This window comes from Mus pahari, chromosome 7 (assembly GCF_900095145.1).
Source record: "Mus pahari chromosome 7, PAHARI_EIJ_v1.1, whole genome shotgun sequence".
Lineage (NCBI taxonomy): Eukaryota > Metazoa > Chordata > Mammalia > Rodentia > Muridae > Mus > Mus pahari.
Window position 1 is genome coordinate 86,817,866 of NC_034596.1, and position 16,426 is coordinate 86,834,291.

The window sequence follows — 16,426 nt, forward strand, 5'->3', positions numbered from 1 at the left end:
TGATCCATGCTAGGGAGGGCCACCTTCCCAGAAGCCTGGGGACCACCAAGGGTGTCCCAAGACTCTACTATAGACGTTCAGAGCAGAATGGGAATGAGTGAGAGAACACGATCTCAGATATGGGTAGGCATGTTTTTTTCTTGACTTACTCAGAAAGGTTTCAGCTATCCATCCATCCATCCATTCATCCATCCATCCATCCATCCATCCATCTATCCATCCATCCCTCCCTTCCTTCCTTCCTTCCTTCCTCTCTCTCTCTCTCTCTCTCTCTCTCTCTCTCTCTCTCTCCCTTCCTTCCTTTCTCCCTCTATCCCTCCCCCCTTCCTCCTCTTCTTTCTCCTCTTCCTCCTCCTCCTAATTTTCCTGGCTTTAAAAAAATTCTCATTAGCTGGGCAGTAGTGGCATATACCTTTAATCCCAACACTCCGTAGGCAGAGGCAGGTGAATGTTTGTGAATTTGAGGCCAGCCTGGGCTACAGAGTGAGTTCCAGAACAACCAGGGCTACGCAGAGAGAACTTGTCTCCAAAAGCTGAAGGGGGAAAAAAAAAAAAAAAGAGTTTTCGCAAATGATGCCATTCCCCAGGACTCGTGAACTCAGGCAGCAACCGTAATGGTTTGGAATAGCTCCTACCTATAGAATTGCGTTCAGTAGCATCTAAAAGAGGAGTGAAGGATAATGAACAGAGAAGGCATGTCCCTTAAAAATTATTATAGCTAGGACTGGAGAGATGGTTCAGAGCAGTGGCTGCTCTTCTAGAGGAACCAGGTTCTATTTCCAGTACCCACAAGGTGTTTCATAACCATCTATAATTCCCGTTTCAGGGGCTCTGATGGCCTCTGAGGGTACAAGTCATGCAAATGGTACACAGACATGCATGTGAGCAAAATACCCTTACACATTATAAGGAGTTATTCAAGGTCATTGAACTGGAGAGATTTTTTCAGCCAATAAAGGTGCTGCTGCCCAGCTTTCTGTCATTACAATGCATTGGTGGTTGAGGAGAGAACAACTCTGAAAGTTGTCTTCTGACCCCCTACACATGGGTGAGTACCCACATAACTTCACCCACCCACAATTTTTTTAAAGGTAACAAAATTATAGTAGGTTCTGCTCTAGGGCAGGCAAGTGAACCCTGAGCATACATCTACTGAGGAGATGTAGAGGTCCCACATGGCTCTGGGTCTCTGGGAGAAACCTTGAGCTCCCACACAGAGAGAGCGAAGCCTTCCCTCACCACACCCAGCTGCATTTCCCTTTGCAATCCATCAAACATGTTTTCTTCCTCACAAGCTTTTGCCAGCCATCGTCCAGTCTTCCGGAAGGGGAATCAGCTTCCTGCCCACATGGGAGAGGACAGTTTCTATTGATGCCATTCATCAGGCAGGGTCAGGAAAGGCAGGAGGATGTGGGCCGGGGGCTGTTCAGGAGCTTAGCTGTTGGACCTAGCATGGGTAAGACCCTGCGTCTGATCAGCACGGCCCCCCACACAAAAGCAAACAAATAATTGAGGGGGAAAAAGCTACATGAACAAGAGTTTTTCTCAGGGAACGTCTGGCATCGGCCTGGAAGGTGTGTTTGTAGGAGGTGGGGTGGGGAGTTGTCTCGTTTCAAATCCAAAGGGTCTCTGCCCAGGAAGTGCTGGCTGGCTGCCAGCTGACTTTAAGAAGGGTGAGTCCGGAGTGCTCCCAGAATCCTCTTATGTATTTTGTTATTATGTTCCGATTCTCCCTTTCCCCCTCCCCTCCCCCCTCTCTGCATGTGTGCGAATGATGTATGCAGGTGTGTGTGCAAACTGTGGAAACCATAAGTCACTATCACCCGTCCTTTGTTCCTCGCCACCTTACGTTTTGAAACAGGGTCTCTCTTTGAATCTGGAACTCACCGATTCCACCAGTTCCTCTGACTAACCAGTGGTCCTTCTGTCTCTGCCCCCACAGTGCTGGATGTCACCATCATTCCACCATGAACTTTTAATGACATCTGAGGGCCTAAGGTCAGGTTTTTTTTGCTCATGTAGTGAACACTTTACTCAATGAAACATCTTGCTAATCCTCTTCTTTCCTGATTGCTAGATATGTTTAATGAATATCAATTTGGAAAGATTCTTATTTGCCTGTTTTGGCATTATGACTAGCCCTGATGACTTTCCTCATTTTCCAAGGTCTTTCTCTTTCAGGAGGCTGCATTGAAAAAGTCAAAGTCGGGTGTGATGGCGCACGTCTTTAATCCCAGCACTCGGGAGGCAGAGGCAGGTAGATCTCTGTGCATTGGAGGCTAGCCTGGTCTACACACAGATTTCCAGGACAGCCAGACCTATACAGAGAAACCCTGTCTCGAAAGACAGACAGACAGACAGACAGACAGACAGACAGAACAAAGTAGTAAGGGTGTTGATAGGTTGTATATACTTGGCCCAGGGAGTGGCACTATTAGGAGGTGTGGCCTTGTTGGAGTAGGTGTGTCACTCTGGGTGTGGTCTTTAAGACCCTCATCCTAGCTGCCTGGAAGCCAGTATTCTGCTAGCAGCATTCAGATGAAGATGTAGAACTCTCAGCTCCTCCTGCACCATGCCTGCCTGGATGCTGCCATGGTCCCACCTTGATGATAACGGACAGAACCTCTGAACCTGTAAGCCAGACCCAATTAAATGTTTTTCTTTTTCTTTTTAAAATAAGATTTGCCTTGGTCCTGGTGTCTGTTCACAGCAGTAAAACCCTAACTAAGACAACACACCAGGACCAAGAGACAAAGCACACACAAATTTGTGACATGCTGCAATTTCTTTATCTGCAAGAGACTGATTTTCTGACAACAGCCCAGAAGCTCCTAGTAACCAGTAAGGGTCAGAGGCAAGGGGAGCAGCGTGATGAGGTCCGCAGAGGGAAGTGGGTAGCTGCTCGTGATGAGGTCCAAAGAGGGAAGTGGGTGGCTGCTCTGAATGGCAATCCTCAAGTCAGAAGATGGAGTCACAGCACTGTGGAGAGGCTCTCCAGGGAAACTCTAGCAGATGCCCCCCCCCCCCGGGCCCATCTCTGAATTATCTACAACTGGACGTAAGTCCTGGGAGTTTGCCACACCAAATGCTTAATCCTCCTTACTCTCCCTGCTTTACACAGTTGTGGAAGGAACAACTTGGTAGATGCCAAAGGAGGAAGCCACCTGTGGAGACCCACGGGAGGGGGTGCAAGCCCACGAGGTCTTTCTTTCTTACCGCACTGCATCCAGGACCTGGGTAGACCAGATGGCTCCTTGGGTTGATGTCAGGTGACATGTGTTCCCTGCAACTTCAGGATTATGCATGAGAATACAATGAGGCAGTGCTGATGACGCCAAGAGGTCCCAAGGATGCTTCTAGAAGTTACAGTTATATTCTTGTGAGGAACACCTGACTTTAGACTTCATCTTTTTTTCAGAAAAGTAGCCTGGAAAAACAAAACAAAACAAAACAAACAAAAAAACTGGAAAACTTGTCTTTTTATGTAAATTAATTTATTTTTTACACTCCATATTCCATTCCCCGCCCCCCAACTTGTTTTTTTTAAAAAACAAAACAAAGCAAACAAAACAACAACAACAACAAAAAACCCCAAGCACAACTTTTTTCGGGTGTGACACTCTGGTGCCCTCTAGGGGATATTTTGGAAACTACACCCATGTTTTTCAGAGGATTACATTTGCTTATAAAGTAATTGATTGCATGTGTCTCATTATAACGTCATCCTCCTTCATTCCCTTCCTCACTGGTCCTGACCCTTGACCTCCTTGATCCTCCCATCCCCACACCCAGTTGTTCCATTCTTCTGCCCAGATAGCCTCATGACTTTGTCTTCTATACCTCAAGAGGAACTGATAGGTCCAGATTAAAAAAACAATGTGAGATACATAGTTGAAAACAGGCACACACAAGAGCTTAGACTCTGAACTGGTGCATTCAATCATTTGACGTAGATGGGAACACGGCATGGCGTTATCATCTACAGCGTTCACATTTGAGGATTGTGCAATCGAGTAACAAAATAATCTCATGGTGTTACCAGCGAGTTTACGATTTTGTGCTAGGTTGCAATCATTGCTGCCTTTGAGTGCATGTGGCAACGGGGTGTAGGTTGGACTTGCCTGGTCGACATATGAATGGCAGTTCAGCCCGACTTGCTGTTTAGCTTAGATGGAAGCAGCACTGCAAGAGTGAGCGGAGTCTGTCTGCATTGTGGTCTCTGTCCTCTGTGTACCCATTCTTTCTATATAACCACACCCCACAGGACGGAGATGGCTGTGTAACTGCCGGAGCCACAGAATCGTAAAAAAAGGAACTAGACATTTTTAGTGATCAGCTAGTGTTTAATGGTACTTTACCAACTTGATAAGACTTTTGAGAAAAAAGGGCTCAACTACATATATTCCAGGCAAGTTTTTCATCTTTATGATAGCCAGACTTTCTGAGTGAAGAAAGATATGTACAGAAGGGCCCATGTCTCCTGAGTTAGTAGACACAGGGCAAAGGTGGCATCTCCTGGTGGCACTCAAAGCCCCTCTGGATACACTGCCTTTCTCCTCCTTTCTGGTCCAGGCTTGGGTTCAGTAAACACCCAGGCAACATTGGATGGGATTGGCACAGCAGAGCTAAAGAGGGCAGAGGTTGTTTTAGTTTCTTTTCATTGATGCTCTAAGTACTCCATGCTTTCCCCTTCTTAGTTTGGAAAGGGCTTTGTTACTCCAGTGGGTCGAGTTCAGTGTTAAACTTTCTGTTCCTATTTCTTGGACACCGCCTGTGTGTAGGAGAGATTCCTGAGCAGGCCTCCCTCCAGGTGATGCCCTCCAGGTGTCCCTCTCCTAAGCTGATTTCTCAGAAGGGATATCTCCATCCTTCCTGGGATTTGAGAGAGTTCAGGGAAGTCTCATATAGAATGGCTAAGCCATGGGGCACCACTCAAACTGTTAAATGTCCACTTGCACATCTGCACTTTCTCTGGATGTCAACGCCCCCTTTTTCCATGTTCTTCCAACTAGAAACTCCATCTGCTAATTCAAAAAAAAAAAATGAAACAAATTAATTTGCATGTTGGGCATCGAGCCAAGCTCTGGACCCCTGCGGGTGAACAAGACAGACTGGTGCCTGTCTTGGGATTTACAAGCCGGGAGAGTACAACAGGCAAAGACTGTAATCAATGATAAGAAGAGCTATCAAAGAAACACACAAGGGTGCATAACAGATGGGTCCGACTTAATGTGGACCCAGTGGAGTCTAAGCAGAGACTGGAGCATGAGTGTGTCATAATGGAGCTGGTGATCCAAAATCTATAGGCAAACTGGGGAGATGACAGTTACATCAGAAACCCCTGAAAATTGGTACCACAGAAAGAGCTTGGGCATGAGAAGTTGCTGAAGGCCACCGTTGAAGTCCTCGAGGATGGGCTGCTGTTTGATTTCTGGCATGATCCTTGCATTCCCACCCTGTAGAGAAGCGATCTAGATGTCAGACATTGCCTAGTTCCATGCTAATTCATGAAATGCAACCCTAAAGCAGCTTGCAGCTCTACTTGAGCTCTTTGGGTGTTTGCTTTGAGTCTATATTCTTTCTGCACCCTTAGAGAGATCCTGGCTGGCTCCCAGATGTTTTGGGCAGGCTAGCCCAGGAGTCAGGCCTGTGCGTGCAGGATGGACCTTTGGTTATTCTGGCTTCAGGGAGAGATGCCAGTCATAGGGGAAAAGGTTCAGGTCCTGGTCACAAGGCTCCTATAGCCATCTAAGTCATTTCACCCTGCTCTAGACATGGTGGAGCAGAGATGTACCACCCTCACGACACTCCAGATGCCTGCAATGCTTGTAGTCACAGCATGATTCCAGACACCTGTAAACAGTTTTAGCAGCCCATGCTAAATACAGAACAGCCTGTCAGTGTGAACAGGCTGATGTGGAAGGGGGCAGATGTCGCCCTTTGTGTCATTACTCTTTCTGTTCCCCACAGGACTGTCCACATCTCTATTATAGAGTTTACCATGCTGTATTCAGGGCATAGCATATCACAGTAGTTTAAGAACCCAGGTATTCGAGCCAGGAACATCTTTCATTTGCATTTGAGTTTTTTTTTTTTTTTTTTTTTTAGGACTAGCATCAGCTGAGCAATCTCAAGTTGCTCAGCCTTTCAGAGGTTTGCTTCTTCAGCGGTTGGGAGAGAGATGGGAGAGGGAGTAACATCATGGAGGAATTACAATCCAGTTCAGTAATGCATGCCAGGTACCTCAGTGTTCAGTCGGTGGTGGAGATGTCTCTGAGAGGACAGAGCCATTCTCCATTCATTCTTCCATACACACTCATCTTCAGATTTACCTCAGTGACTTGGTGAACACAATAAAGGCTGTGCAAGGAGGGACAAAAACAAAGATTTATTATAATATCAGTGCTGTTATGAATCATGATGTAAATATCTGAGTTTTCTGGTGGCCTTAGGTGACCCCTGGGAAAAGGGTTGTGTGACCACTGCATTAAGCTGGTCTAGAGGGCTGGTGGAAGGAGCAGAGGGGAACACAGCTGCAGGCCATGGCGGTGTGTCCGTCACACCTGTCCCATGGTCCAGAATGGTGACAAGGAAAAAGCTGTTTAATAAAGCTAACAGGCCAGAGGGAGGCAACCAGGTTCTCTTCAGTTAACGCTGGGGCCTTCTTCCTGCTTATGGCACTTCCCATCAATATCTTAAGGCATGTGTGTCTTCACCGGAACTTACCGAGCTGTATGTGACTCTGATTAGATTCTTTCTTGGTGCCGCCAACCCAAGTATATAGAAAATGTCAGTTTTGTCATGATGGCTTAATTACTTTTAAGTCTCAAATGGGGGATGAAAGATACCAATGGAACAAAGTGTGTGTGTGTGTGTGTGTGTGTGCGCTCTTCAAATGAACAGAGGCAGCTGTTTGCAGCTGCACTGTGGACTATTTCAGTTCATGTCAAAATTGGGTTATAGGGAAATAGTATGCTATTTTCAATCCTTTCTGTAAGATGTACATTTGCATGCATTGCGTAAGATGTTACCAAACAATGCTATTCAAATAGCAAGTGAAAGAAAGTAGCATGTGTGCGGGATGCCAGAGCAACTGTCCTCAGAGATGAAGCACAAAAGCGCCAGCTCCAAGGCTCCCTCTGCTCCCCATCTCTGGCCATACACAGAGCCAGGATTAGTGGGTATACATCTCATTTAGAACAAAAGTGTTCATTGCGCCCAATTTTGTTAGGAAAAGCATAGAATGGTCAAGGCCACAGGGGTGCAGGGAGGGGAGTGGGGAAACCCAGATGGGTAAATTCTGAAACTCACAGCTGCATTTGAGAGCTCAAAATAAGTCTGCTTCCAAGAATGGTTTCTCTCTGCTCATTTCATGACTCACTGAAATCTTGAATCATGTAAAATAGTGACAGCCTCATTTTCCAAGTTCAGAGTCCTTACTTGGGCCATGTGGCCCTCCCAGTACTTTTAAGACTCAGGAGAAGTCCTTCTCAATGGGAGGCTGGTCCTATTGGGAGGCCAAGAGAAGGCAAAAGGAAACTGGGTCGAGCAACATGGATGTTCAAAAGGTGCGTAGCTGGCAGACCACATGCTACTTAATTCATATAAGAAAGCATGCATTTCTAAAAATAAAACTTAATACACACTTTGGCATCAACACCAAGTTTGCCATTACTTTTAAGTCTCAAATGAGGGATGAAATAGATACTAACGGGTCAAAGAGGGGTGGGGAGGAGCTCCTCAAATGAACAGAGGCAGCTATTTGCAGCTCCACTGTGGACAGTCCTACTTATTTCAGTGCATGTCAAAATCAGGTTATAGGGAAATAGTATGTTATTTTCAATCCTTTCTGTAAGATGGACATTTGCATGCATTGTGTAAGATGTTACCAAACAAAATTGTCCAAACAGCAAGTTTGTCAGGTTATATTTTTTTTCCTTCTTTCCTTCCTTTATTTATTTTTGAGACAAGGTCTCTCTTTGAAGCCCTGGCTGTCCTGGAACTTGCTGGCCTTGAACTCACAGACATCCTCCTGCCTCTGAGGGCAGGGATTAAAGGTATGCACCACTATACTCAGCCTTTTGATACTATTGTATTATGATGAAATTAATCCAGAGAACAACTTGGAATTAGGAAAGTTGGTTTTGTCCAAAATGGGACATTATCCACATATTACCAGCTTGGTAGAATTCTCAGGATCCACTTATGTTCAATCTGCTAAGTTGTAGCTGGTCCAGGAACGCATCCTCTTGGACTAGTGGGTTCTAAAGTGTTTTTTGTTGTTGTTGTTGTTAATTCTTATATTCCTGGGAAATAGAAAGTGTTTCCTTCTGCATATTTTTCATAGTTTTTACTACAGAAATGGTTCTATTCTTAAAATTGTGTGTAGTTCATGCACCCAGAAAGATACAATGGGCAAGGCCATGGTCTAAGCGTCTGGGAAATGCAGATGGATAAACTCTCAACTACATAGTTCAGCATCAGCAGATTCCCAAGGGGGGTATACTCAATGTATGTTATTGCCCTCAAGGAAGCTAAAGGACAGGCGCTGTAACAGCCAATGGACGAAGACTGAAAGCTACACTGTAGTGCCCAGACAGAAATTCTGTTAGTGGTATACAGCCACCATGCCTAATTCCAGGCAGATTTCGGGGGCTGTCACTTGAATGTTTCTATCTTCACTTTTACTTTAGCCTAGGCCATCTCAGGTAGCTGTGTTCCTTGGAGTAGCAGTTGAGACCCAAAAATTGATTTGTGGCAGTCTGCATTTCCAGACTTCTTACCCAAGGATCTGATGTTGCTAAGCTGGGTCACCTGGCTTTTATCACCTCTGAGTTGTCTGCTAGGGTGATGAAGGACAAACCTATGACTCTTCTGGCTTGCTTCCTTTTTTCTTAAGGATGGAACCCAAGGCTTCTCATTAGGAAGCCCTCTCCCACCGCCACACGCCACACCCCCCACCGCCACACGCCATACCCCTAGCTAGAACTGCGCACAACACTTACTCTCAGCTAGTGTTGTTCCTCTGGGTCTTCTTTAGTGAGATCTTATTTTAAGTAGGCCTTATGGTGCTGTATCTGTGTCTCTGCAAGCTCTCTTAGACACTGGGGATGAGCATGCAGGCATACTTTGCTAAGTTTGTACTATAACCAGGGTAAATAGAGGTGTGTGTACTTCATACATCATCGCAGGCAGACTGAGGTCCAACATCAGATTCTACAAATAGTTACCACTTCCTGGTAAATCTATATCCTCCCCAGGACAATGTTCAATCAATTCATGGGAATCTGACTGACAGATATGAAAAATGAAAGACAGATTCAAATTTCTCCAGATGAATGCATTCTAGAATTTCATTTCTGTACTTCAATAAAGGTTTACTACAATGTTCAATCTTCAGGTTAAAAGCAAAGTGAATATGAAGGCCTTTGAATGTGGCACACGACCACAGACAGATAACCAGAGATGGGATCTTTATTTCACAAGTTTCAAGATACAGTACAAAATGAATCTGTACATCTCTCTATTAACAGGATTTGTTTACACAATTATAATACACTTCTCCAGCCGTTATACTGCATTCCATTAAATATAAAATAAATTTACAAAAAGTCTAGTATGGTGTTCCTTCATGACGTCAGCTTATGCTCTTTAAGCATGTCCCTCAACATTTCTAGTGGTCATACTTTGATCATATCAACATTGTTTTAAATAAAAGAGAAATAGTGTCAGATCGTTCACCAATAAATAGTAAAGAAAGAACATCTGAATGGCTTCCTGCTCATAACCAAAGGACCCTTCATATGCATACAAAATCGGCTTTTTGATGTGTAAACAGTCTCTTTGATAGAAATCATTGGTATATGGGGTTATTTCAAATTTTCTTTAAGTCCCTAGTGGGTGAAGACACTTAGCTTCTTTTTCAAGGAACAATACCTACTTAAAAACCTGACAATACAGCATCCAGAAATAGTTTCTCTTGTATCTGAGCAATAACTGATGAAAATAGGTTTTTTTTTTTTTTTTTTTTGCATAAAATAGTTTTCCTTTGCTCTGGTTACTTCTTGCATATCTCAGGGCCACAGTATTGAATAATATACTTTAGAATCACTTTCAAATACCGGCTGTTCCTTAAGTCAACACAAGCCTGCTCTTCCGGGCAGGGAGGGGGTCACTAGAAGCATCTTGTTCTAAAATATGCATGTGAGGTGTCAGTCCAAACCCCTGGAAAGGAAAGTTTCGCAGATGTGGTGAGTCACTGGTGCAAATGCCACACACACTGGGGCTGAGGTCTGCATGTGGAGGCTGCCATGCATGCTCCCAAGCACGAGAGAGTAAACCTGAGGAGCAGAGGAGAGAGAAAACCCAACCAAGCAGCCAAACAAAGCCAAATTCTGTGTAGAGAACCCCCAGCCCCATGCTCCTCGCCAGATCCCTGGAGCAGGGTTCTAACGCTTCTCCATGGTAGAGATGGTGAGGGATAATATGTTCAGAAATTAATCTATATATTTTTTTTTTCAGAAGAATTACAAACCTTCAGGAGTATCAAGATTTAGGACTTGTACTTTTACATTAATCTAGTTTAGGTACTAATAAATTTTGGGGAAAAAAAAGCCCTTGTCCAACCTTTTTCTGTATTATCGGCTAGTAACTAAGAAAACCCAGAAATCAGAAACAAAAACTTCAAAATCAAAAACTCCACCTTTGTACATCACCACAGAGTCTCTAGACTCTGACATAGCTGGTTGCCCAAAGGGGCAGGGGCACAGGAGAACAGAGGCTCAACAGAGAGCCTTGGTAGGCTGCAAGGGAGACCACGAAAGGCGGCAGTATACTGGGATGGGCTACAGGGAGGAAGGAAGCCACACTCTAGCTGGTACATCTAAATCCTAATGCTAAAACTCCCGAATCCTGGAGTTGGCTTAATGTCACTGACATCAACTAGCTTTATTGCCACTTTATTCAAATGGATGCCATTAGTAAGTACTGTGCGTTATTTGTAAGAGAAACACCAAACCCAATTCCTACTTTTTAGGTGCCATGTCCAGAGGACAGGAAGAGAACAAAGCAAAGCCTTTGAGCCCATCTAGGAAAGAAGCGGTGAGAACCCAACTCTTTTAAACACGCTCTCTAGATTTCTCGTAGTAGGTGCTCCAGGCTGGAAACAGAGGGTAAAAGTCGAGGGAAGGGCATCTGCTGTAGTGACCTTTCGTAAAAGAACAGCCAGGGGCAAGTCTACTACACGAAGAACAAACCTAGACTGTCCCATCCAGCCTTAGGTAGTGTATGCTAATTTAAGAAATATTTTCTTCAAGTATTTTCTGTGGGAGGCAAAACTGCTGCCATCCAAGAGGCCTGAGGTGGATGGCACGGGAAAAACCACAGAAGCCTCTGGCATCGTAGAGTTTCCCATCGTTTTATTTATTTTTAGAGACTGGGTCTTGTTGTATTGCCTAAGCTGGTCTTAACCCCCCTGGCCTACTGTGAGCGTCCTCCCTCAGTCCCCCAGTGACAGGAGATGCAGGTACACACCACTGTGCCCAGTTTCTGTGAATAATGTAAAACCTGCCTTCTAAAGGAAGAGTGATGGGCCGTGGATTTCCCTTCCTGGGCTGAGGGAGGGGCTGGGAGAAGAGGCAGGGCTAAAGGACCCTGCTTACTGCACCACTCACAAGCTAGTCTTTCAGCACAGGACACCAAAGAAGCCTTACTATTTACAAATGCTGCCCAAAGCAACATTACATTTTTGAGAGGAACGCTGGCTGCCTCTCAGAGATCTGCCTCTCTGCGGCCACGTCTTCAAACTTGGAGGCAAATATCTTTGAGGAAAATTTTTGCTTACTGGGTTTCCCATAATACTGTGCGTACACACAAACGTACACAACTTCACATTTAAAGCCTTCGTGTTCAGTATAGATGAACTAAATTGAATTCTGATTACAATCCCAACATTCAAACTGAAAGCTTCCCAAACTCCACAAGTGATAGTCAAGTTTCATTTGCAGACAAGGATTACAGAAAACAATGTAAAGGCGAAACAGGGGCGTGAGCTCCCGTGGGGTGCTGGCTGCTGAACACTACCAGCCACAAATTTGATTACACAAACCACAAATTCAGCTTGGGCTTTGGTTCTTTTGTAGGGGTGATTATGTGGAGCTCTCCATCGTTGTTGTTTTTGCCTCTTACTTAAGCAGACAATGCTGAGTGTAACTGCTTTCATTTCCTCATGTTTACAACAGAAGGGCGATACCAAGACAGCTACACAGTGGCTGACTTTCTACAGCCACATCAAACTGTCAGAAATAAAAAGCTCCCACAGTATACACAACGGTGCACCCAGGCCTTTGCCATGCATTGGGTCTAACCCATCCTCCATTATCTGAGTTTTAGTAGTACAAAGGAAGTCACTACCTGCCAATCTTGACAATAGCATTTCATATTTGAAGACTTTCGGAGGGTTGTCTGTTCTCTGTGCCATAAGAAATGCGAAGTAAAATGAGACCCGGGAAGCAACGCATCTACCCAAGGGAGGGCATGTTCCAGATCCCACCTCAAGTTGGTTAAGGCTGTTTTCTGATTTCTCCATTTAGATCATCCTCTGGCGTCTGGACTAGGGCTCTGTATACGCAAATCACATGAGTAGCTGGGGCAAAGTCCTCTGTGAGAGCACGGAGTCAGCTCACTGAGTTTGACTTCGACTGCACGCAGGGAAGTGATGTCACAAAGTCGTCTTTAGCAAAGCCTTTCAGTCTCTGAGGAAGAGAAGTTTGCTAGGAAGTGTCATAGTCACAGTACAGGAACCCGCTCAATAATCCCTTTTAAAATAAGAGTGGCGAACATATGAACTTGCATGAAGACTGGTAAAACTTCCCAGTTACTGCATTTCCCAAACACCCTGAAGACGTCCTGCTTGGCTTGTTTTGCTTTTGACTTAATGGCAAGTTCTAGTCTCAGACTTAAGCATGTTTTTAGGGTTAAACTTGCAACTAACTGGGTTTTCCCAATTTGTCAATGCTCAGGACCTTAGAAGACATGTAAGAAGTTATGCACATTGACAGGATGACGAAAGGTCTCTCAGGAAAGACGGGGTACAGTAGACATGACTCGAGTGTCTTGTGTATGTTTGCAGAACGAAGAAAGAAAAAGGAAAGAGGAAAGCCATTGAGAGTTGTCATTCCGTATGGCACTGAAACAAACATTCACTGCAGCTCTGGCGAGAGCTACACATCCCTGAAAAGGAAGGCAGCAGGTTCTAAGCAGCCTCTGGGATTTAACACACCTCACGCCTCTTCCAGGCAGTGGCCACCATCCAGAGCCCTATATCAAGGCAAGCGTCCTCAGCAAGCAGCTCCCTAGTGGTCATTGACCCAGGTGAGCATGTGGCTGCTACTGCGGTGGCTGCTGCTCTGGTGGTCCTTCCTGCTGGGGAGGAGCCGGCCGTGGCCCTGGGGGCCTGGGGACTGGTATGTCCTGATGCTGTCGCTGCCTGTAAGCTATGACTGTACCCAACAGCAGTGCAATGATGGTCATGAGGTAAAGGTCCCACTCGGGTCCCAAAAGCTGGTCCATATCCAGTTGTGTGAACAGATCTCGAATCTTAAGGAGAACAACACAAAAAGCATTAGCACTTCAATGTCGGTGAAAGAACTCTGAAACTAGTTCCTTAGTAATAGTTACATATAACAGTAGACATAAGCAGGAGACCCTGAAACCCTAAATTCTAGGACACTGTGGTGATTTTTAAATCTGTCTTCTACTTACACCCAGAAGGGTGTGTCTCGAGAACTAAGCTAGGGTTCCCGAACAGCGGACATCAGATGTCCAACTGCTCTTTCCATCAGAAATCTAATTCGGCAATTTCTAACTATTTCCTTAGTAGATATTTGAAAGGATCACCAGGACAGTAAAAGACCTCCCCTTGCCCCCAAATCTGAATCCTGGCATACCTCTAACCTGTCCGCAGTGACAGCAGCAGGCTAGCAGCCTGCTCTCCTGACAGCCAGCTGTGCTTCTCCCATGGAAATGACAGCTACAGGACCAGGTGTCCACGTATTGAACAAACACCTCTTTTTGGTTGTTTTAATTAAAACGCACACCATTTTACAAAGAAATTTAAACTTACAAATTACATTCCTAGTCTATGAGATTTTATAAAATTATGCCTAAGAGCACCCATAATACACATTTATAGGCACAGGTGCTTAATTTTGTAGGAAAAAAATTCCAGGAAATTATTGTGTTCCCAGGGAATTTTGTCTGTTTATCTAGTGTGACTTCCTTCTCATCAATACTTATTTCTCTTGCATTGTTTTATGGACTGGGATTGCTTTGTTCTTTTTTGTTTCAGTTGGAGAATCTTACTGTTCTCTTTCTAGATCTGTATAAAAAGACAGGTATGCTGCCACCCTGTATCCTAGACTGCACACACCGAGGAAAAGTGTGGGGTATAAGGTCTGGGTCAGCCCTGCAGAGTGTGAGAGCCACCTCCTGTTGGCAGGGTATGAGACCCAGCCCAGGCCAGGCACTACTCTGTCCCTACACCCCAACCTAGCCCTCACAGTCGGCTGCTTAGTGCGTTCTGGCAGGAAGTGCAGCATACTGGCTCATGCTACAAGGACCCGCAACACCTGACACTGTACATGTGTACGAATCTACAGCATCCTGGCTTCTGGGAATCTGTGGGGAGGATCTCAATAGAGTGGTCAAGGGCAAAGGGAGAGAGGTCCACTGTTTATGTTAATGTGGAAGAAGCAGTGCTTACTCATAATTCTGCATCAGGGCAACTTGACCCTGATGATGGGTTTCATAGGCTCCAACAACAACTTCGAGCATCATAGTGTTTATGGAACAAAATGCTGCACTGGTTAACTCACTATCAGAGACTATGGGGACAGGAGCAAAATCTAAGTGGAGAGCCCACGGGCAGGCACTTCCATGTAAGCCTTGTTTCTTTTACAGGTGATAGCTTTGAAGGGAACATGTAACCCACCTCCTCTTTAGGTTCTACCAGCCTATGTAAGCAGCTGAGGCTCTATTAGACAGGAAGCTCTGTCATCATGTTAACTTCTGGGGCACTGAGAACAATCAGATGCACAGTGCATCAGCTCTCCGGCGTCCCCTCTAGCTTGGTCTTCTTAGGGTACTGGTTTGACTTGTTGCCAGGAATTCATCTGACTTAATGTTTATTACTGTTTCAGAGTGTCATGAGTTAAGTCTCTTTTCCCTGAACCAGAGAACACCTGCACCGATGACACGTGATTTCGTGTTAAGAGCTCTGAGAAATGCCACCTGAAAACCTGCTCTACAGGCTGCCCATGCCCATGAGGAACTCATTTGCCCTTTACCTGGGATGTCAGAGAGACCCTGTGCCTCCAACTTTTATTTTCCAGACCTGAGAAAGTGACATAATTTGTATTTGTAACTAAGAGACAGGGCTCACTTACGTTTGCTTCCCGTATGTACTGTAAGAAATAGACGACACCTAATTTGCAGAGCGCTAGGAACACAGGTACTTGTGCATCTGGGCTGGCTTCGGCTGCCATGTCATAAAAGCGTTTTGCAAGGTGAATGTCCTAGAGGACAGAAAGCAAAGGAAATGTTTCAGAAAAATTTGTGTTAGCCTTTCAAGATCCTACCTAAAATTAATGTCTGTTACCTAAAGGACAACCTCAAGCTTTACCCAGGCAAAACTTCTTTAATTATCTAATTAAACCATTTTGAAAATTTAAAATCAGAAATTAGAAAATGTAACGCATTTCCTCTAATACAACCTCAGAATTTACGTGGACATAGTGGACTCAGCCACACGCCTGACATCATATTACTGACCTGGAGACTTCCACACAAAGTCTCTAAGTCTCAAGCTAACGTTAGTGCAAGCAGCTCTGGCCCTACACTGGGGAAGCACAGTCAAGAATCTGCAGCTGGTCCTGGGCTAGAGAAGTATGGCAGTCTATTTGGGGATCTCTCAAGTTCTACTAAGTGCTTTGCTAAGACAGAGTGCCTGGGCCCAGCCTTTGCATATGGTAGCCCACGTCTGCAGAGGAGGGCTGCGGTTTTACTCTCTGAGGTAGGAAGACCTCACAGATCACTGTCTAGGCAGGCATCTTGCTATGCTGTTTCCTGAGCAGGCTCCTGTGCGGACTGACACAAACTGTTGCAGTCTTGCTTAAAGGAATCTGAAAAGAGCGACCCAAGTCATAACTAATTCTGCCCCAGGACGGCAGGTTCAGATTTCAGAATGGCAGGATAGGATGTTGGGAGCACTGAAGCAAACCAAACTTATAGGACAAAACGCTACGACACATGGCAAAGGACGAGGACCACCACAAGTTACCTCCTCCACACACAGACTAAACAGAAGACGCTACTTTCAGTTGGTCCTCACCAGCCCTAACATGTGTCATTTGTTAAAGAGAAGAGCACT

The 16,426-nt window shown here is 45.1% G+C and overlaps 1 protein-coding gene across 1 annotated transcript in view; it reads right to left on the minus strand.

Moving 5' to 3' along the window:
• Positions 1-9,456: 9,456 nt before the first annotated feature.
• Sel1l (SEL1L adaptor subunit of ERAD E3 ubiquitin ligase) overlaps positions 9,457-16,426 on the minus strand; it is a 42,219-nt gene continuing 35,249 nt past the window's right edge. Inside the window, exons 20-21 of the mRNA XM_021202138.2 lie at positions 15,444-15,572; positions 9,457-13,596 (exon numbers count right to left, since the gene is read on the minus strand). Coding sequence (XP_021057797.1) covers positions 13,387-13,596; positions 15,444-15,572 — 339 coding nt within the window. The 3' untranslated portion in view covers positions 9,457-13,386. The remainder of the gene's footprint in view (positions 13,597-15,443; positions 15,573-16,426) is intronic.